We start from the raw sequence: 23,985 nt of genomic DNA, 5'->3' as shown, positions 1-23,985 counted from the left end.
GGTATAGAAACTGGTTCAGTCTAATTACCTTTCATTTAAGTTTGCTGTGTATTTGTCTGTTTTTATAGAGTTTGATCACAGCTCGCTATCTTAGTGTAATAGAGGCATTTAGCTTCCTTGTTAGCCCATTTAGCCTCCTTGTTAGTGGATCCGCCTCCCATGCCGGAGACCCGGGTTCGAACCCCACTCGGAGCGAGTGCGAGGAGAGGACCCTGGAGAGAGGGGTTACGTTGGTGCCGTGACCCGGACGGGAGTGAGGTTTAGGGGGTTAGTGTAACGGAGGCCAGCGTGCAGGTAAACCTCACTCCCCGATCTCAAGAGATGCACTAGCGACAGATGCTAGTGGCTCTAGCCATTTAGCCTCCTTGTTAGTGCATCTGCCTCCCATGCCGGAGACCCGGGTTCGAGCCCCGCTCAGAGCGAGTGCAAGGAGTGGCGGAGAGGACCTGGGAGAGAGGGGATACATTAGCGACTCTTGACGGTCTGGATTCTTGTTGACTGAATTTTCACGTGAACTCTTGAGAATACAGAAGAGCATTATGGTGTCGTTACTGACGCTTTCAGATGGCGGTTATCAGTGACATTTCTCTAAATAGTTGTTTGAAGGGTCACGTCATGAAGGTGGCGCTCAGTAGAACTGATATCACTCTTTCTGATCGCAGCCGTTCCTCACCAACTGACATTATCTCTCCAGACTGTCACGTCTCTCTCTAATAGCAGCAGCTGGGAAAAGCCTACCGGACTTTTAGTGGCGCTCTTAACTGTTTATGCACTGCAGAAAATAAATTAATCCTTAGCATTTTATATTAAAATTATCTAACGATTCTTAAATCAAGATGAATTTACCTAAGTAGCAATGATGGTAGATGTAGATGGTAAAGAAACCAGCTTGTGTGTTGCTTTGTGATTTGCTAGGCTGTTCTATGTTTGAGGGTGTAATACAGTCTGCAAACAATATGACATCAAAATCTCCTATTCTTTTGTCTACATCAATAAAAGAGCTCAGCGTTCAGCAGCAGTGTGTTGTTGTTTTAGAAGCGTGCCTGTGATTTTCATTAGTCAGAGATTTGTAGTGTGATCACGGTGTGACAGCTTATTGGAAATGTACAATGAGGATTAAAATGACAAATTGCTGTTTGCGAGATGTAAAAACAACCATGTCTTGTGTTCTTTCAGCGCAATTAGTGAGGTTTTTATGCTGTTATCTATTTGATCAGGTCAATTGAGACCTCACAGACCTGTGAAATCAAACAAGTATTTTTTTGTTTCAGAGAAGAGATTGTGTCCATCAGGAGGAATTTCTCATCTGAGACAAACACTGTTTTTCGCTGCTGTAGAAAGTGACACTGAAAATGGAAAATGCAGGTTCATTTCTGCGGCCTATTGAGCTGAATACCGTGTGAGCCATATGAGCATGTCTCTCTGAGGTCAAAGGTCAGGGCGTACTGCTGACCCCCCCACCTCGAAATGCTTGAGACAGCATCTTTTTCTAATATGGTGAATTTAAGGATGGATTTTAATCTCTCAAGGTCTCCAAATCCAATATTACTGGAGGGAGTCAGTGGATGAGAGGAGAATGAATCACTTTTTTTTATCTGACGCGAGTGGAATTGGAAAATCGGGATGCGGTTTGGAGTGTCAGGAACGACGTGGGGTGTTTATGACCCCACGGACTCTTATTAAATCACGCTTTACTCTCTCTGGCGACTGTCAAGTGACTGCTGCAGGTATGATAGATGCTGAAAAATATCCAAGTTTGGTGTCATTCAGGATAACATTGGGAGTGACTTAAATTACTGGATTTGAATAAGAACAGGAATTCAAAATTTGAATATTTGGTACATAACTTGAATACATTCAACAAAATATTTTAAGTTTGATTTAATTTAAAATAAGTTATATAGACTTCTAAATCAATACTTTTATTCATCAGAGATGCATTCAATTGATAAAAAGTGACGGTAAAGACATTTATAATGTTAGGAAAGGTTTCTATTTCCAATAAATGCTGTTCTTTTGAACTTTACATTTATCTGTGAATTCTGAAAATGAAAGTGTATCAGTTTCCACAGAAATATTGTGCAGCACGACTGTTTTCAAAATTGATAATAATCGGAAATGTTTCATGAGTAGCAAATCATCATATTTTCATGATTTCTGAAGATCATGTGACACTGAAGACTGGAGGAATGATGCTGAAAATACAGCGGAGCATCACAGAAATAAATTACATTCTAGCAAATATTAACAGAAAAACACTGTTTTAAACTGTAATAATATTTCATATTTTACTGTATTTTTTATTCGAATAAATGCAGGGTGAGCAGAAGAGTCTTCTTTTAAAAACATTAAGAAATGTAAAAAAAAAATTAAAAAAAATTCACATTTCAATTAATCCATTTTGGATCCATTTTGATTACAGCTAACTTACACAATAAAACACAAAAACATGATAACATTTATTTATTTATTTATTTAATATTAAAGTAAAAGTTATCTGCTTAATAGTTAATATTATAAGTGTACTTTTTATCTGTACCATTATTTTAAATTAATAAGAAGTTAATCCAAATGTGCAATTCAGTAAATTTGCCTTTCTTTCATTCCAGTTCAGCATCCTGCATGGTCAGTTCAATTTAAACTCACACAAAGGAAGCCCATTCTTAAATTCTGTATTTTGCCTGCCCCTGGTTGCCATGGTAACGGCGGTCCATTTGCATGAGCGCAGTGATGTAGATCAGTTTAATGACAGACAAACTGAGTTTATTATATTTCTGTGCATGAGCTCTAGACTCAGCCAGCACATCTCTCACGCTCATGAAGACTCCTGGCGTTTCATCGCCTCTCCCGCGGTGTGAAGGAGCACGTCAGACATTATCATGCCTTTGATGAATGGAACCTTCTCCTTCTCTGTTTTTCTCCGTCTGATTCCCTTCTGCGTCCTCTGGGTCGCAACACTTCCCCGCGTCCCGCTGTTTTCCTCTTCCTGTGTGTGTGACTGTAACATTCGATGGCACACGGCCCGGACCTGCCCGCCTGCCAGACAGCATCTTACACTTACTGAGAGACACTGCCAAAGAGCGTCTGTGGACAGATCATCACACACACACACACACACACACACACACACACACACACACACACACACACACACACACTCACACCAGAGGCCGTGTCTGTGAATGGCATCTGTGAGAATTCTCCTAATGTGTTTTTATGTTACCGTAGATTGAAGTGAGATCCGTGTGCCTGCGGATCTGTAAAAGAACATGAACGGCGTCAATAAATAACATGTTTACTGTGGTTGCTAGGGTGTTGCTATGCAGTTGCTAGGATTTTCTGTCATGTTATGCCTAGTTGCTAGGGTGTTGCTTTGCAGTCGCTAGGGTGTTTTGTGATGTTATGCCTAGTTGCCAGGGTGTTGCTTTGCAGTTGCTAGGGTGTTTTGTGATGTTATGCCTAGTTGCCAGGGTGTTGCTTAGCAGTTGCTAGGGTGTTCTGTTTAGTTGCCTGGGTGTTTCTAAGGGGTTGCAGTTGTTAGGATATTGCTATGCACGAGTAAAAAAAACAAAAAACATGTTTACAGTGGTTGCCAGGGTGTTTCTGTGCAGTTGCTAGGGTGTTCTGTCTAATTGCCTGGGTGTTTCCAAGGAGTTGCTGTTGTTGGGGTGTTGCTATGCATGAGTAAAAAAAAAAAACATGTTTACAGTGGTTGCCAGGGGGTTTCTGAACAGTTGCTAGCGTGTTGCTTTGCAATTGCTAGGGTGTTTTGTTTAGCTACCAGGGTGTTTCCAAGGGGTTGCAGTTGTTAGGGTGTTGCTATGCATAAGTTAAAAAAAAAATGTTTACAGTGGTTGCCAGGGTGTTTCTGTGCAGTTGCTAGGGTGTTCTGTCTAATTGCCTGGGTGTTTCCAAGGAGTTGCAGTTGTTAGGGTGTTGCTATGCATAAGTTAAAAAAAGCATGTTTACAGTGGTTGCCAGGGTGTTTCTGTGCAGTTGCTAAGGTGTTCTGTGTAATTGCTTGGGTGTTTCCAAGGAGTTGCAGTTGTAAGGGTGTTGCTATGCATAAGTAAAAAAAAAATGTTTACAGTGGTTGCCAGGGTGTTTCTGAACAGTTGCTAGGGTGTTGCTATGCGTTTGCCAGGGTGTTCTGTCTAGTTGCCTGGGTGTTTCCAAGGTTTGCAGTTGTTAGGGTGTTGCTAAGTTTCAGTAAAAACATGTTTACAGTGGTATCCATGGTGTTGCTATGCATTTGCTAGTGTGATCCGTATGAAGTAGAATCCATGTGTCAGGTGCATCAGTAATAAATGGTTTACAGCAGGAAGTGTATATCTGTGTATTCTGATTGTGTATTGCTAATATTTCATTACGTTACAGCTGATGGTTTTGAAGCTCTTATAATTGTGAATTTTGTGTTCTCGTCATAATGATGAAAGTCTCTGGTGTCTTGTTGAAATTAAAAGCACATTAAATTCCAACGTGTTCCCTCCAGATAACAGTGCAGTTGAGCTGAATTGGCAGTAATGAGAACATGTTTAAACACATGATGAGCTCCTGCTGTTGATCCACGGCGTGGTGTGAATGAGTTTGTGTCGTCTCCTGTGAAAGTCATATATAGGTTTACAGGTTAAAATGTAACACTTCAATCTCTGTCTTGCTCTCTTTCTCTCTCTCTCTCTAACACACACACACACACACTTTATCTTTCATTTGCATGTACATGATGAGAAAGACAGCAGCACTAAAGCGAAGAGGCAGATGAGGGCTGTGAGAAATGCTCTTCATCCCTGCTGATGCTATTAGTCGAGGCTCTTTATGGATGAGGACAAATCGAGAAAGCTCTGCCGCCGGCTACGGCGCTCGAAAGAGAGCGCTGCATATTTAATAGCTCTGCATTCATATGTTGTCTTTGTCAAATGAAATAAATGCTGATTAGCATACTTGCCCAAAGGCTGGGCTGAGTCTGACAGGGGTACATGCGTGCCAGATTTCCAATAGTAAAATGAGTTTGATTATTAAGCCGTGTGCAGGAGAAGTGCAGGAGGCAGTGTTCCTGGAAATGTGTTCATTTCATTACAGCGCACGTGGAAAACTTGTTTCTGTCTGCAAATTGTACATTGTTCTGGTGGTTGGTGCTCAAAGGTTTGGGGGAAGTAAAATATTTGTTTATGTTCTTGAAAGAAATCTCATATGCCCATTAAGGCTGCATTTATTTGTTTAAAAATATAGTAAAAACACTAATAATGTGAAATATTTCTACAATTTCAAAAACTTTTTTTCTATGTGAATATCTGTTAAGCTGTAATTTATTTCTGTGATGCTCCGCTGTATTTTCAGCATCATTCCTCCAGTCTTCAGTGTCACGTGATCTTCAGAAATCATGAAAATATGATGATTTACTGCTCGAGAAACATTTCTGATTATTATCAAAACTGAACACAGTTGTGCTGCACGATATTTCTGTGGAAACTGTGATGCATTTCTGAATTCACAGATGAATAGAAAGTTCAAATCTTATGTCAGATTATAAATGTCTATTTTGTCACTTTTGATCAATTAATCCATCCTTGATGAGCATCTATTAAAATAATAACAATACTTTCCCCAAACCTTAAACCGTTTATTAAAAATATATTAAATTTAATTCAAGGTTCTTTAAAGAAAAGAGAAACAGGGTATTAAAAAAGTACAAAAACGTTCTGTAAGTGATTTATGTTGCCTGTAATGTAATCCAGTTTAGCAAGCAGGATAACACTGACAGTCATATATTTCTGTTTGTTGGGTTTATTTGGCTCTTGCTTTGTGAATCTATCATTTGGATTCATGACATGCTTCAGGTCTTCGTTTTATTCCTTTAATAAACTCAAGCGGCACACAATACTCATCAGGATTGCGTTTCACTTCATAAATGTGCATTGCACATACAGATGTCATTATTAAGCTGTCAATATGTGATGATTTGAAGATATTCAGTATGTTTTATAGCAAATCGATTCTGAGCCACCGTTAGATATCAGTGTAACAGTTTGCATTTAAATGCATGAGAAAAAATGATCATATTTTAAGGAAAACACAATGCAATTTTGATGCATGGAAATCAAAACGTACCCTATTTACTTTCATAATGGTGTTATTGCAGCTGTTTCTGATATCAATTTCCTATGAATTAAATCAAGTCCTGGCCTACGTTTGTTGTCCATCTGTTTAATTTCATTGCAATGCATCACATTATGGAGGTAAACTGTTTGTTATTGTTGACTCTGGGATGTTAAAATATGTTAATGTAGGATCTCTACACATCTCACACACACCACAGCACATTCCCACTAAACATCACAGAATAAAATCCCCTGTTGAGAGTAATTAGCCTTAATTAGTCTAAACGTTGAACTTGCCCTGTGCTGTCCGTCTTAATAAAACTCACAGAATAACCTCAGATGAACATAGAGTTCCTCAGTTTTCTCTTTCACGGCTTAAGAAGCTTCACATTTATGACTCACTGAAAGAGCTGATTTCTTGCTAAGTAAAAATAAAAGTAATTAATACGTCAAAAGTTTAAAAGATAGAGAGACTTGTGTTTGAGTTCATATTGAGATCTTTGGCAAGTTGGCTAATTTCTCAGACACTGTTCAAATTTTCGGGTACCCACGGAAAAATATCCAACTGTGTCGGATACGGGTGCGGGTCGGGTCGGACACAGGGAAACACGGGTCTAAACACGGGTTCAAAACAGTCACGTGCAAACGTAAAAATAGGCCTATGTTCCACTTTAAAAAAAATCAAAACTCTGCGAACGGCTGCATGAGTCATTAGTTAACAGACTAATTCGTTTTTTTAGATTTTTTTGTTCTCCGTATATATATATATATATATACAGAATCTGAAATAAAATGTGTTTGATTTAAGCCTATTTCAAAATGTTTGTCATAAAATTATATCGCGCATACAGCTCAACTAAAGCGATCGTTATAAAGGTGTTTAAACAACAATACACTTCCACTTGCATGTATTTGAAAATCAGAATATCAGATATTTCATTCCATAGCTAACACATTTGTGAATATGGGCCTAATCTAGACTATCAAGGGTTGTTTATTTTTTATTTTTTATTGCATCTGAAAATGACTGTGCAGCTCATTCACATGCGCGCTCTGGCACAGATCCGTCTCTGTGAACGATTTAAAAATTTGAACTTTGCATATACTGTACATTCATAAATCAGTCAATTTTGTATTTTTTTATGAGATAATTTATTCTAATGTGATCAGTGAGTCAAGCACTGATGGACCAAAGAGCACGCATTTCGACATTTGCAGTAAAAACGTGAAATATAAATTGTCAGAAAATGCATTTAATACCAATATATTTAAACGTCTGTTTACTCCATTATAAAGGAGACCAGACATTGGAAAAATATCAGTCCACATGCATTTTATATTTAACATGAGGGAAATAGACATGCATGCATGCGTGACACAAAAAAATATTTAACTTTTAGGTAGCAAGATATTTTTTAGTAATTCTGTCAATTACACTAAGGTTATTACATTGTCTGCTATACATTTGCTTCTTATTTATTAAATACGGGCAATTGATTGATAAATCATTGATCAAAATTAAGATAAAATGTATAAAACACGAGTATCTTTTAAAAAGAGTTTTCCATAAATAACTTCTGTATGACCTGGCAATTAAATTTGAAAAAAGTGTGTCTAATGTGATTGGCTAAACTGATTTGATTTCGGGTGCGTTTCGGGTGTCGGTTCTGTTTTAAGCGGGTACGGGCGGGTGCGGATTTACAAAATCGGACCCGTGCAGCTCTCTGCTTTACGTTTGCAAAACTATTGCACTCCCCGAGAAACTTTAATTTGCAAAACAATTTTTATTCATTCTTAAAATATTTTCGCTTGCAAAACATTTATTTGCAAAACATTTGTTAAATTTCAACATTCCCTGAGAAACTGTTGACTTACAAAATAGTTGTTTACTTGTAAAAATTGTGCATTCTCAGAGAAACATCGTTTTCGCTTGCAAAACATTTGTTTATTTGCAAAACCTTTTTTACTAGGAAATTATTTTGTTTTTATTTTTTTTTTTTGCTTGCAAAATGTGGTGTTCCCCAAGAAACTTTAAGTTCACTTGCAGAACATTAGTTTTCTCGCACAAAATTTTTGTGTTCTCTGAGAAATTTTCTTAATTCCCTAATAATCTTTGTTTTCACTTTCAAAACAATTGTGTTCGTTTGTAACATTTTTGCATTTCCCGAGAATCTTTAACTTACAAAACATTTGTTTGCTTGCAAAAATGTTTGCGTTCTCTAAGAAAAATTCTGAAACACAGCATGTTTTGTGCGAGCAAACATGGTTTCTCTTAGAAAAAGCACTGAAATATAATTTTGTATCATTTTTCTCCATAGGATACTTCAGTCAGATCTCCATTTAGTTCTGTTTCTGTCTAGCTTTAACAATTGACATTCTGAGGAGATCTTTGTGTGATTTGTCTTCCCTACTGGACCTTAAATGTAGCATTCAAGAAACATATGTCATACTTTGCCTAAAAATAAACTTGAGATGAAGTCACTCTATAATTTCAGCTGCGATTTTCCTCTTTGAATTCCGTCCGGTGTATTTGTGTTCAAATCTCTCTGATAAACCAGCAGACTGCTAGTGACAGAAAACCACAAATGATAGTGTGACGTTCCTCTCTTCACCCCGCAGGCGCCGCGTGTGCGTGTGTGTGTGTGCACGCCCTTTAGATTCCACAGGAAAGGAGCAATTTCCTACTTCAGACCACAAAATACACCCGCAAACCACAGCTTTATAGGATTGTGTGTGTGTGTGTAGTGTGAGACCAATACCATATCTTTCTCAGGTGTTTGTGTGTGTGTGTGTGTGTGTGTGTGTGTGCTCACCTTCTCTTATCTCTTCTTTGTGTTTTACAGCATCCATGATCACAGAAACCGGGAGAAAGTCGTGTCTCAAGCTGAAAGTCTTTGTGAGACCACCAAGTAAGTGTAACTGATTACAAAACACACACGTATGATTCTGTCGGAGACATCTGGTTTGGAAACTCCCATGCTTTTCAATGCAACACAGTTTAATGGACATTAACGGCAGGTGACTGCTTCTATGTGCTTTCCTCTGATTGGCAGGTGGGTCGGGCTGCTGAATTACCACTAACACGATTGGCTTACGGTATCTTTTTCATTTCTTCTGTTTTTGTAGATGGCTGCGAGAAAACCATAGGCGTTCATGACCGCGTTTTTGTCGATGACAAAGTAGACAATGCATTAGAACCAAGAGGTCAGTATGGCTTGAAATCACCTTCAGTCTGTGTGCTTTAGTTCCTCTAATCACTCTGTGCTTGTGTATAAATGTACCTCGAATTGAGCTTCTCTTGACACTTCGAACCACAAAGACTGTTTTATTTATGCATGAGGTACACATCGTATTAATAATGCATTCTCTTGTAATAGCTGAGGGCTGTCTGTCAACATCTCCACCTTGTGCTCAAGCAATTAAGCGACCAGAAATTAGCCATGTGACCTTTCAGAAAGCCAAAAGCTTCAGTCAGTCAGTGTCTATCATGCCTTCCAGCTGAAATGCATGGATTATACTCACAATATATGCATGCACGTTGGTTCCGGGAAGAATTAAGATCCAAAACTTGGATATGCATGAAGGTTTTGTGCCAAATTAGCAGTGTCACGTGGGACAATGCCAAGCTTGTTTTGGCTTCTCCCTGATGAAACCTATTACATCCAAACACATGGCACTTACTAACATATGCACGACTCCCGGCTTGTAATTTTTATTGCCATTTCTGTCACGCCAGCTTTGACTTTCATGGTGTCATGATCAAACATTGGTGCTGCATTCAAATTCAAGATGTAATGAAATAGACAAAGGGAAGAATCTGAATGTTGACTATTGGTATAAAATCTTAATCAACCACTGTGACATGAAATGTCCATCTGACTCTGACCAAACACCGTTTGCTTTGTTTTTATGTGGCGTTTAATGTCAAATCTGTCTATAACCATATGAATGCAGTCATAAAAAATGCTGAATGTCACAAATGTGGCACAATTTGGAAAGTAGTGCTGTACATTTGATAAAAACACAATATGAAATAGTATATTATACCACTAAAAGGCTATTAAATTAAAAGTTTCACCATTTCATTTAAGAAAACTCTTTAAATACACACGTTTGGTTAAACTTAAAAAACAAAAAATGACAGAAACGTTTTACTGTTAATGATCATAATAACAGTTTTAGCAATACAGTTTACTAAAGCATAATGTTTTAAGAAATATTTTTTTAAAAATCATTCACATTTTAATTAAACTGTATACCTTTTGCAGCACCAAACAGATAACCAAAAATATGGTTATTTGTATGCATTTAAAAATATTAATCAAATTTTAAAAGTCTTATGCATTCACTGTTTTTGACAATAAATGTATATTCAATATCATAAAACAGAACAATTAAGAACAGATAACAACATTTCTGGAAAAATAAAGATATTTATGTATTTTAATAAAGTTTTATTAATTAAATGTATTAGATATGTTTTTTGATTATTAACATTTGATTAAACAATTAAATAAAATGAAATATTAAATTAAAATAAAAAAAATATACATTATTTAATTAAAATTAAATTGGTCAAGTTTTATTCATTGATTTAAATACCAGTTTATGATGATGCATTCGTATAAAATCATAAAGAATGAAAATAGTGTAGTATAAAAATCACAGAATAATTTAAAAAGACAATACATAATTTCTGTACAAACAAAATCAACATTTAAATATTTTATTATTGTTACATTTTAAATAAATTAAAGTTCTATGAATTCCACTGATTAAACATGCTTTTGGATTATTACAATAAAATTAAACTATTAAATTAAATATGAACTTAAATTGGAGTTAGGGAATGATAAAATAGAATTTAAGTAAAAACAAAAAGATAAAAAACATTTAATTAAAGGCCTACAACTGGCTACACAATAAATGCCTCACAAATTTAGACTTTCTAACCAGATATACAGATTATTTCACAGTTTACACTTTATTTCTATTGTCTGCTTTAGACTTTCCACAAACTAAGTAACTTATGTGCAACTAAATGTCAACTAACTAAGAGTATTAGTAGACTGTAAGAGTTTGGGTTAGTAGAATAAGTTAGGTTGCAAAGTTACTTCTAGTTGGTAGGATGTCTGAAGTGAACTATCAAAATAAAGTGTTCACATTTCACAGAGCCAGTTTCAGTTCGGTGAGCAGACCGTGGGTGATCATGGTGAAAAGCTGCTGAAGATGCACATATCAATTATATCAATTAACACTGCAGACAGTGTTAGTGCAGTTGAACACAGTATTGTTTTCTCATGCATTTTCACCTTGCCAACACACACCCACCCAGGCATGGCACCGTGTCATGATGGAGGCATTGATTTATTAGTGCAGATCCCCGCTGAGAGGCTGGAGGTGTCTGTCTGCCCGCCTGAATGAGCCAGCAAACTGCTCTGTCCTTCCCTCCCAAGCTTATTTATCTGTCTCCTTTAGCGCCACACCTGTCCGTTTCTCCCGCTGACGTCCTCAGAGAGACGCTGTGCTTTCCAAAGCCATATCACACTCACTGATGATAACTGCAGTCTGTGTCTGCTGCAGTAAACCAGCAGAACTACACTGAGACTCTCTTATTCCCAAGGGTTATGGGGTTAATTGCTGGTTTAAGTTTAGATGTTAGATGGATGTGCACTATTGTTATTTTAGTATCTTTGAGATCATGATATTATAGGTTTTATTAATTTTTTTTTGTAATTTTGTTGTGTTTTTGAATTTTATCTAGGTTTTTTTTATTTATTTTTTTTAAATTGCCTTTAAAGAAATTACATTCTGGGCAAAAAAGAAAACTTGGTATTACAAGCACTTCCTTTGTCTGTGTATGTATATATATATATATATATATATATATATATATATATTTTTTTTTATATTTCCTATATTTTAGATTCATTACCTGCAAGGTAAAACAGTTCAGAGATTGACAGGATTGATGATTAGAGCTCACGGCTCATGAAAGAAATCAAAAATCCAGTATCTCAAAATATTATAATGTTTACATTAGAGTTTCATTAAAAGACTGTCTCTACAGTATAAATTCTAAAAATGGGGAAGACTGCTGACTTTTTGGCAATGGTCCAGAAGAGGATCATTAAAACCCTACACAAAGAGGGAAGGTCACAGAAGGTCATTACTTCACAGAGTGCTGTATCAAAGCATATAAAATGCAAAGTTGACTGGAAGGAAGAAAATGGGTAGGGAAAGTTGCACAAGCTACAGGGATGACCACAAGCTTGAGAATACTGTCAAGCAAAGCCGATTCAAACACTTTGGAGAGCTTAACAAGGGGTGGACTGAAGCTGGAGTCAGTGCATCAAGAGTCACGAAGCTCAGACGTCTTCGGGAAAAGAGCTACCAAGCCACTTCTGAAACAAAAACAGCTTCAGAAGCATCTCACCTGGGCCGAGGAGAAAAAGAACTGGACTGTTTCTCAGTGCTCCAAAGTCCTCTTTTTAGATAAAAGTAAATGTGGCATTTCATTTAGAAGTCAATGTCTGGAGGGAGACTGTAGAGGCACAGAATCCAAGCTGCTTGACGCCACACTTCACTGATGCTGAAGTTTGTGCTAAAGGAGCTCCAACCAAGTATTGAGTGCAGAAATAAACACACTTGAACTTGAATTTTACTGTTTTTGTTTTTATCTTAGGAAATATTCAAATATTTTGAGATTTTTGACTTTCTTGAGCTATAAACTCTAATCATCAAAATTAAAGCAAACCTTGACATTTTTTTACTTTACATGTAATGGATCTAGAATATATGATAGTTTCACTTTTTGAATGTTTTCAAAAATATTTATATATATTACACAAACACACACACACACACACACACACACACACACATATATATATATATATATATATATATATATATATATATATATATATATATATATGGGTCAAAACGAAAAAGTGTCTACGCATAAAAAAAAGTGTAATACTGCTTTAAACTGTTGTAGTTGTTTGAAACCTTAAAAGTAGACATTTTACTTACATTTAATGTGCTTTCTACGGACACAAAATCACTTTTGTACATTTCTTTTGATGCGGACATCTTAACGTCTTTGACCCATATATATATATATATATATATATATATATATATATATATATATATATATATATATATATATACCCACACACACGTTTAAAAAAAATTGTTAAAGAATTAATATTGTATAAAATTAAATATATATAAAATTGTAATAATGTCATAGTTTAGAAAATGTAATATATATATATATATATATATATATATATATATATATATATATATATATATATATATATATATATATATCAAAAGTTAGGGAAAATTCAATCCATAAAAATTTAAATTGATAGTACAGAATGTTTTGGTGGGTGTGGGGGGGGGTGTAAATGTTTAAATAATTTTCAAATGTTTATATAGAAGTGGCTAATGTTTTTTTGGTCTCCCCACTTCCAGATGACACCAGTCACGAGGCTGAACCGTCCCGGAGCGATGTGTCGACTTCAGGCCTGCGGCACCAAACGTCGGGGCCCCTGCTGGCCCTGCTCCTGCTCTGCATCTCTGTGTTCCTCACCTTATAGCCCCTCACCGGCCCCTCAAGCAGCCCCCGGGAAACCCCACTCGTCTTGAGATCTACCAGGAACACTTCTGCTGCGCTTGCGTTTTGTTTTCCAATATTTAAGTGGTCCTTTGCTGTCTTTGATTAAGAAAAGTCGATTAGCCGTGCAAAGAAGAAATGCAGATCGTCTGTTTAACCAATCGACCGGTGGCCAGTCGCTGGGGATTGGCTGCTGGGTGAAAGGGGGCGGGGTCTCAGATTTGATTTGGGTCCATTGGGAGCTAGTTGCTCTTTTGTGGGTAATTAGAGAATGCTTTAAGAAACGCTCAGTGAAAACTGAAGGTTTTTAGGTGGGTTTCACATAAAACAGACATAAACATCAACCCGAGTTCACCGGCTCTGCTGTTAGCGATATTATATATAAACAAAGACTCTTGCCTTTCGTCCTTCGTCTGCCTTCCCTTAACAAATTGCAGAATGCATCGGAGGAAACGGTCTGTTATGCATCTCGCCGCAGGATCTTTCCTAATCGCAGGAAGATGTTGGTTAGTCTGTATCGCTTAGTCTGAATTTGGATTTGATTCTAATGCAATTCGAGGGACTTGTCTTAGTAGACCACACCACTAAAAACAACGATTTTGTATTTTGTAAGATAAACTTAACTGCAACATAAATATCTATATTTTTCCTATGACCTTTTATCAATTGATATGAGATATCAACATTAACGGATCATGGAAATTCTTTTCTTGTCATAACTGTGTGTCCGATTCTCTATTAGGAACCAAATACAGAAAGGGGCTCCGCACGATGTTTCCCATTTACATGGGTGGAAAAAATAAGCATCTGTTTGAATAGGCCTTATACTGTACACTATACTAATATCTCCTGGAAGTGCTTTGAGTTCAGCGTTTCCATCGGAGAAAATAAAGTTTAGTATCATTTGATGATTTCATTAATGCATTTGTTTGTTCTGTAGCTGTCAATTGGTGCCGTTCTGACTCATTTAATATGCTGATGCGACATACGCAATACATTAGAACATGGGCATTTTTCTCCTCCCGAAGCCTTATATGATAGAGGAACCAATGGGTGAATCTCACCAAACCAAATTCATATTTCACCACAGAATCAAAGAATTTAAAAATGTAAAATTAAATACAATTATATTTCCAACAAACAAAATGAAGCATATTTTAGGAATAATTAATGTGCCCTCCATTTGTTTATAATTATAATTATACAGAATTTTATTCTATTCTGTCATATATTTTAATTTGATAATTTATTTAAAAGAGTACATTACTTAAAGGTGTTGTGTGTGTATATTATAAGCATTTAAATATGTAACTTAATAATTGTAAAAAATGCCATAATATATAATTACATATAAATTATTGTGGTAATATAGATATAATTTATATGCTTTTTTTTATTATAACATTACATTTTTAAGTTATTAATTTTAAATTAAAATCTTGTTTGGTGTCATAAAAATCACACACTTCACCATGAAATTAAGTATTTATCTATCATCATAGCACCTGTTGTACTACATTTTAAATATTTGATGATTATATATATATATATATATATATATATATATATATATATATAAACAATACAGTAATTAGTAAATCAGTTAAAATAATCACAAATCTAGAACAAATAAGTTCCATTGTGTAGGTCTCATTCGTTAATATTAGCTAAAAAAATAATCAATGTATTTCTTACAGCACTTATAAATCTATTAAATACAGTTGTTATGATCATATTAGGTCATGTTATGCTAAAATTAGCATTATCTAAGATTCATAAATGCTGTAGAAGTATTGCTACATTTATATTTCTTCATGTAGCAGATGCTTTTATTCAGATCGACTGAATCAAGGAATAATTGAAGTGATTGTTAATCATTTTAATAAATGCAACCTCTTTATGAAGTACACTTAGAATAATAGAAACTGCAGAACAAAACTCTAAAGTGAAACATGCAAAAGGCTTAATTTTCTTTATGGAGATATAATTTTGTGCAGTGAAATGTGATCTGGATGTGTTTATTGAGATTCACCCAAACTGTAGTTTGCCTCGTTACTCGCTGTGGCGCTGTTTCCGTTTAAGAGACAAAATGAGTTTCAACACCAATTCATTAAGAGACAGAAGATATCAAACAAAACTGTGGACTTTCAAACAGTTGCAAATTGGATAATGGTTCCTGCCTTTCTGACTCTCACAAGTCTGTTAGCTTCTGCTAGTCCTGTTTGTTTTTGTTAGCGTAGCGATTTCAGCAACTTGCCTTTGCCACATCAGGACTCGAGGAAACACACCATATGTGCTCCGTTTCATGGTTTACATTAGAAACCATGAAAGAAACTTTTGAAAAAGTCAGCTTCAGTAGTATTTGTATCATTTGTATTCCAATTATTACCATTAATAACACGCTTTGTACACACTTTGAACTGGGAAACAGAATCAGCTTATTAAATGGATACTGTGTATCCTAATGTAGTCAAAATTATAACATTATAGTGTTAGAATACTACTTGTTTTTTGTACCTTTCTGGAGGACGCGGAAAAATAGACACGTCATAAAACATTAATTATTATGATTCAGCATCACTGTTATTTGTTATTATGGATACCACATTAAATGTTATGATCAAAATGTGTTGTACATAATGTTTGATATTAAGGTATTAATTTGATTCACGTCTTTTCTAAAAAAAAATACAAATAAATAAATGAGTGCAAAAAGTGAAATGTTAGGATTTTTGCATACGACAAATGCAGCCAATCAGTGGCCACCTTTGAACTGCGGTCTGAAGCCCTGAGCCAATAGGATGGCTTTTAAATGTTTTTGGTTTTCCAGCAGGATCAGATGGACGGAGTTCAAAAGTGCAGCGTTTGTTCAGATGATGCTGTGTTTGCCGGACTGTCTGTGATTTTAACTGAAGGAACTTGCTGGTTTCATAACGTGGCATGTGCATGGACTTGATAATGAAAAAACATGTTAAATAAAGTGTTCTTTTGGCTGTTTTCACCTCTTCTTTTCTCGACACGTTAATGTGTGCTGTAGTTCCACTGAAATGAGAAGGTTATGCAGGAGAGTGCTGTGGTTTTGCACTACGCGCTTTAGCTAACAGCGTCCAGCACTGCTTTAAAATCTTTCTGGAGATATTTGTTCATTTGTTTGTTTTCAATGATTTTGAGAATAAATCATCTGCCATCAGTCATGAGTTCTTATCAACCGAGCACCACAGTCTGACTCTCTGTTAGAGTTTAAGAGTGGGAATCTCTTTAGTGAGTGTGAACTTGAACTGAACTGAAAGAGGATGTTGAATTGAAATTATAATCACAGGAGATGGACATTTTTGAATTACACCCTTTTTTTCTAAGATCCTGTTAATAAAATTTGTAGGGTTTGAGCTACAACCTTGTGTACTATTATTAAGCTTGTTATAGAAGACTTCATAATACATTAACTGGCTTTAACTCATTTAATGGTACGTAAAACATTTTATATCATACAAAAAATTTATTGTATTACTTAACTATTTAAATATTACATTATGTATATTTATAATAATAAATTCTAGAAAAAATATATACATACATACATACATTTATGCATTTAGCAGACACTTTTATCCAAAGTGACTTACAAATTAAGACAATGGAAGCAATCAAAATCAAGTCTCAGTTTGCTTAAACGCAGTACTTATAGGAAGGGATTTTTAAATAATATAATAAATAAAAAGGAAACGACAGAATAGAAAAACAATAGAGAAAGCTAGTGTTAGAGGTCTTTTTTGTTTGTTTTGTTAATTGTATGAAAAATTAAAAGAAAACATAGAATACAAAAATATTAGAAAGCTAGTTAGTTTTTTTTAAAGGAGCAAATTAATAGAGTGCAAGTCTAAAAGGGATTTTTTTTAATTTTTAATTTTTTAAGAATAGAATTAGAAAAGAGAGTGCTAGAGTTAGAGGGTCAAATAAAGATGGAAGAGATATGTTTTTAGCTGAGTCATTCAACCAGGAGGGAAAATTTTATTTAAAAGTCTGTAAAAGTGGCTTTATGCTTCTTTCTTCCAAGTTTGAAGTAATGAATTTAGGTAAATGGGTGCAGAGCCAGTAGTGGTTTTGTAGGCAAACATCAATGCCTTGAATTTAATGCGAGTAGCTATTGGTAGCCAGTGCAAATTGATAAACAGAGGTGTGACGTGCATATTTTCGGCTCATTAAAAATTCATCTTGCTGCCGCGTTCTGGAATAATTGTAAAGGTTTGATAGAACAAGAGCTTGAACAAGGAGTTGTGCATCATGTTCCAAAAGAAAGGGCCTGATCTTCTTGATGTTGAATAAAGCAAATCTGCAGGATCGGACAGTTTTAGCAATGTGATCTGAGAAAGTCAGCTGATCATCAATCATAACTCCAAAGCTTCTAGCTGTTTTTGAAGGAGTTATGGTTGATGTGACTAACTTGATGGTGAAATTTTGATGAAACGGTGGGTTTGCTGGAATCACAAGCAGTTCTGTCTTGGCAAGGTTGAGTTGAAGGTGATGGTCCATCATCCAGCAAGAAATGTCTGTTAGACAAGCTGAGATGTGAATAGCTACCATCGGATCATCAGGATGGAATGAGAGCCAGAGTTGAGTGTCATCAGCATAGCAGTGGTATGAAAAGTCATGTTTCTGAATGACAGAAACTAATGATGCCATGTAGACAGAGAACAGAAGTGGTCCTAGAACTGAGCCCTGAGGCACCCCAGTAGTTAGATGCTGTGACTTGGACACCTCACCTCTCCAAGATACTTTGAATGACCTATCTGAAAGTTAAGACTCAAACCATTGAAGTGTGGTTCCTGAGATGCCTTTTGCCAGTAGGGTTGATTGGAGGATCTGGTGGTTAAACGTGTCAAAAGCAGCGGACAGATCAAGCAGGATAAGTACTGAAGATTTGGATTCCGCTCTTGCCAGTCTTAGGGCTTCAACTTGGTTGAACATATATATATGTATATATTACTTATTTATATACAATATTATTATAAATAAAAAATTAAATAAAAAATACTATCAATACTTTAGTTTTATTTAACTAAATATATATTTATAACTAAATACAATGAAGTATAAAAAAAAAAAAACCTACTGTTTCTGACAGCTTTTTATGATATAAAATGTTTATGGGTACTTCAAATGGAAAAATACAATTGGAAAAAAAGCTAACTTAATATTCACTTTTATGACCCATGAAATGAATCAAAGCTGTTTAAAAATCAATGCATCAAGTTTAATATTATTACACAAAGCTGTAGCTCACACCATACAACTTTCACATTCTATTAATACATCCAAAATAAACTTTTGTTGTATACATTTTCTATTATATAAAATGTGTATGGGTAATTCATATAGAAAAATGAAATGTATTATTTACTTTAAAACTGTACTTAATTTGTTTTTATGTATATATATATATATATATATATATGTCAATTTTGCATCCTGTTTGCAGCTCAGTTCCACTTCCATTCTGAATTCTGCTCGACTCTCTACAGACTGCAGTCATTCTACTCTTAGTGATGGAGTTTTACACATGCCTTAGTCAACACACTCCTAACGAACATAAGAGATCCCACCAGTGTGTGTGTGTATGTGTGTGTGTTGATCCAGATCTCTCTCACTCCTGTACTTCTGATGACACTGGTTCTGCTCTTTCCATGAACTCTTCTGCATCTCTGGGTGCTGTACTTGCTTTTCCCCACTGTACAAACAGGAACAAACTTTAAGGGAAAAAAAGAGAAAAAAATCTAAGGTCTGTATTTGTATATACACGTGTCTGAACAACTATAAATAATAATTAAATAAATAAAAAAAATGCATTGCTTGGCTCGTTTATTTTGCTTGTTTGGTTAGGGCAAGTATCAGGGTAGAATTATAATTTTTTTTAAACATTTTTGGTGTAAACACAAACATTAAAGTTTCGGCTACAAATAGATTTTCGATATTTTTATTAGATTAATGTCCATGAAAAAATTAATTTACCTCTGTAATAATAATTTGAGAATATGATTGTTTTACATAAAGTTATGAGTGAAATGTATGAAATAGGAAAAGATTATAGATACTGTAACTTAAAGAGTGCTGTAATGATCTCCATTAGGACACTTAGATTCACTGACAGATTCAGGTGATTCAGTTTGAGTCACTTCAGCACAATGAAAAGATCACAAATCATCTTATTAATGGATTATATAAAAGAAAATGCTGACTTGTCTAAATACATTCTCAATACTTTTCATAACATGAATAATAGACCATTTAGTTCATGCTCTACATATGCCACACTTTCAAGAAAATTGCTTTTTTTAATTTTCTAACTTCATTTGAAAAGGTTACACCTGTGTAAATGTGAACAATGGATACTGATATAGACAAAAAAAATATATGCTCCCACAGGAATCATTTAGTCCGAAAACCATGAAGAAAAACTGTACAGTAAGCATGCATATTAATTTTAACAAAGGCTAAATTAAGTAGAAATTATTTTATTGAAGCTCATTAAAATGTAATAATGGTGACAATAAAATATCTGATATTTCAAGAATATGCTTTGTTAAGTTATTATGCATTATACACTAAAGGTATTAGGCAAGGCAATTGCATTTATATAGCACAAAAATCATGGTTAAAAAAGTGATTAAACAATATAAAACATAGTAATATAAATATTTTTCTTTAAAAATTCTGTAATAAATTGATACAGTGCAATCATTAGGACACTGCAAAGCTGAATATGCCACATACCATCTAATGCCTATATTTATATTTTTCATGTAATGGTCAGTTTTGAAATGTTGGGCAATTTGGCTTTTCATAACTTTTTTCCGACAAGAGGAAAGAAAACATCTAAAATACACTTTTATATGTCCTTTTTAATGTGCTTTATCTGCTAACATCTGTATATTTCCATTACAATAAAGGCAATTTTCTCAAAATGTTTCTCTACTTCAGCAAAATTTACAGTTTTATTCCTGTCTATATTCTAAAGATTTTTACTGAAGGGTTTGTTTTGATATCATTCATCTAGTGTTTATTATTGCACTTTATCTATTTGCATCTGTATATTTTAATTACAATACAGGCTGTTTTCTCAAAATAAGTTTTATATCCACTTCAGCAACACTTAAAAATACCAAAATTTACAGTTTTATTCTTGTATATGTCCTGAAGACTTTTACAGAAGGGTTTGTTCATATATCATTCAGCTTTAGTTTTATTATGACACTCTGTCTATTTGCCTCTGTATATTTCAACTACAATACAGGCGGTTTTCTCAAAATGAGATTTATCTCCACTTCAGCAACACTTACAAATACCAAAATTTACAGTTTTATTCTTGTCTATATTCTAAAGATTTTTACTGAAGGGTTTGTTTTGATATCATTCATTTCGTGTTTATTATTGCAGTTTATCTATTTGCCTCTGTATATTTTAATTACAATACAGGCTGTTTTCTCAAAATGAGTTTTATCTCCACTTCAGCAACACTTACAAATACCAAAATTTACAGTTTTATTCCGGTCTATATTCTGAAGATTTTTACTGAAAGGTTCGTTTTGATATCATTCCTCTCTTGTTTATTATTGCACTTTCACTATTTGCATCTGTGCATTTCAATTGAAATACGTATATTTGTCTTAAAATTATTTTTACCTTACTTCAGCAGTACTTACATGAACCAAAATTTACGGCTTTATTCCTAAATATATTCTGCATATTTTTACAGAAGGATTTGGTCATATCAGTTAGCTTAAGTTTATTATTGCACTTGTAGATTTCAGTTGCAATACGTGTATTTAATGGCCATTTTCACAAAATGAGTTTTATCTCCACTCCAGCAGCACTTTCATACACCAAATTATACTGCTCAATTTCTATCTATATTGTGAACATTTTATAGAATGGTTTGTTCATTTATCACTCGCCTGTTTTTTGTTTTTTTTTTTCGTTTTTTTTTTGACAACATTTTATTTCTAAACACAGTGGAATTTCATTTCTCCTGTGATAAAAAGGGAAATCAAAAATCCTTTTTTTAATATCTTTGACTCTAATATGTCAACAAAATCAAACAAGAATTTTGAACCAATTTTTCAGATTTCTGTCATGGACAATCCTGCAAATTTTTTCGTATTGAATTAGACAATGCCTTATTTGCATATTTAAACATAACATTTCAGAAAACTTTTAGCATAAAAATTTTATAAATTAACTGCAATTTTTCCCCTATTTACCTGGGGTGTTTCACTTTAACAGGAACGTTTGATAGAGAAAATGTTATACTGAATTTCGCATGTTCAGAGGAGATAGTTTGAGGGTGTTTATTTATCTGCATTTGTTTTCAGCTCTGTTCCCTAAAGTAATGCATCAACAGTCAACATACACACTGGGCACTTGTGAAGGTTAATACTGATGGACTGGTAAAAATGAACAGGGTTTATCAGTTTAGTCTGAAGACATCATTAGGTAGCGAAGCAAGCGTTAGCGTCCCTCGGGCTCTGTGACCGCGGGTCATAAATTTGATTCTAATGATTTTGTCGTTCGATTCAAACAATAACTCTCCAGCACACGCTTTTATTTGACCGCTGATTTATGCCTTTAATACTTTGATGGCAAAAATAATTTAACTCCACTCCGTAATGATGCGGCGAATGAAATATTGGCACAATTCATTTTTCAGATTTAATTAGTTTATTTTATAACGCTATCCATCAGCATTGTGGAGATATATATGAGGAATATATGGCAGAGCAGGATGTATTGAGAGGAATATGTTTTACACTTGGTTTCCTGTGAAATAAATATTTGAATTATTCATGAGCCCTTTAATCATATTCTTAGGTGTGTTATATATTTTATACCAAGCCTCGAACCTTCATTTGAAATCCCAGATGTAATAATACAAATATATATATTATATAATTGTCTAAAGGACCTCTCTTTGTCATTAGTTTATCTGTTATAAAGTCTTATGTAAAGATAGATTAAATAATGCACTCACGTCAACAGAACAAATTGTTCCCAACATTACAATCATACAAAAACACATCATTTGTAATTAATTGAAATTATTCTTAAACTATAAAAAATGTATAATAGAAAAGGAATAAGCCAGTACAACATTTCTTGATGTCATAACATCATAACTTGATGAATAAAATAGCTAAATCAAAAATTTATAAAAGCTATATTAGCTAAAATTACTAAAACTTCAACTAAAGCTAAAATGAAACCACAAAATGTAAAAATAAAAACTATATTAATAAAATATTAAGAACATTAATAGTATCAATGATACCAAAAAAAAACAAAACAAAAAAAAACAAAACAAAAAAAAACCTGTAACATCCAAACAATTTTGTAAGTTGGTTTAATGGATTTCGTAAAGTAAATTCAGATCAAATCTGTAACAATACTGAATATGACTAAATCAACACTAAACTTCTGGGACTAAACAGCTCAATAACAGCAACACACAATATTACAGTGAAACATAAACCTCTATGTAGACAGAAGCAATACTGTTAATGCAGAGATTAGATCATTCAGGCAAATAAAGGACCAATGTGAGCGGTTCATCTAATGCCAGCTAATCTCAGACTGATTTCATCAGCACAAATTCAGCGCAGATGGAGAGATGTGAGTTATGACGGGGATTTTACATGCGAGTCTTCTTCTGTGTTGGGAGGAAAAGAAAACACCAGCCAAGAGTTTTAATGTACTGAAACGATGAGAACATACAACTGATTTCTTACTTGATCTATTATTTTACTGGTGATACTTTATTATTTCAAATGCTTTTACAATACAAATGTACAATAAAACTGAACTGAAACTGAATTAAGAAAGACTGAGTCTGTACTTTTGTAACATGATGAGTCAAAAAAATATTTTATAATATAAACATTTTTCAGTATGAATTACCAATTATTAACTCAATTTTTTTTTCAATTTTTTTTGTTTTGATTATTATAATACTTGTTTTAAAAACATGTTTTAAAAAATTTAAGTCCAGTATTTTATATTAATTTTAATTTAAAATATAATTTAATTTACTAATATAAAATAACAATTTACAGAATAAAGAATGAATAATAAACATTATAATAAAGTGTGTGTGCATATATATTCTTTATATTACATTATATTATTATTATTACTATTATTACTAGTTTATTATTATATCACTTTTAAACACAATAAAAGTCTGACATATCAACATGCAATGTTGGTTTA

General features: G+C 34.1%; 1 protein-coding gene and 1 long non-coding RNA gene across 5 annotated transcripts in view; one reads left to right on the top strand and one right to left on the bottom strand.

The window, feature by feature from the left end:
- The window catches only part of LOC113111815 (ephrin-A5b), a 96,013-nt gene extending 81,004 nt beyond the window's left edge, over positions 1-15,009 (top strand). Inside the window, exons 3-5 of one of the 2 annotated variants that reach the window (XM_026276912.1) lie at positions 8,942-9,007; positions 9,225-9,302; positions 13,587-15,009. In XM_026276912.1, the coding sequence (XP_026132697.1) occupies positions 8,942-9,007; positions 9,225-9,302; positions 13,587-13,711 (269 nt within the window). In that variant the 3' untranslated portion in view covers positions 13,712-15,009. The remainder of the gene's footprint in view (positions 1-8,941; positions 9,008-9,224; positions 9,303-13,586) is intronic. The other variant, XM_026276913.1, reaches the window with a different exon arrangement.
- Positions 15,010-19,161: 4,152 nt separating this feature from the next.
- LOC113111814 (uncharacterized) overlaps positions 19,162-23,985 on the bottom strand; it is a 31,152-nt gene continuing 26,328 nt past the window's right edge. For all 3 annotated transcript variants that reach the window (XR_003293362.1, XR_003293363.1, XR_003293361.1), the window contains exon 4: positions 19,162-19,472. This is a non-coding gene — a long non-coding RNA (uncharacterized LOC113111814). The remainder of the gene's footprint in view (positions 19,473-23,985) is intronic.

The sequence above is a fragment of the Carassius auratus genome, chromosome 12 (assembly GCF_003368295.1).
Source record: "Carassius auratus strain Wakin chromosome 12, ASM336829v1, whole genome shotgun sequence".
Taxonomy (NCBI): domain Eukaryota; kingdom Metazoa; phylum Chordata; class Actinopteri; order Cypriniformes; family Cyprinidae; genus Carassius; species Carassius auratus.
The sequence above is the reverse complement of the archived record's forward strand: the minus strand, read 5'-3'. Positions and strand labels throughout refer to the sequence as shown.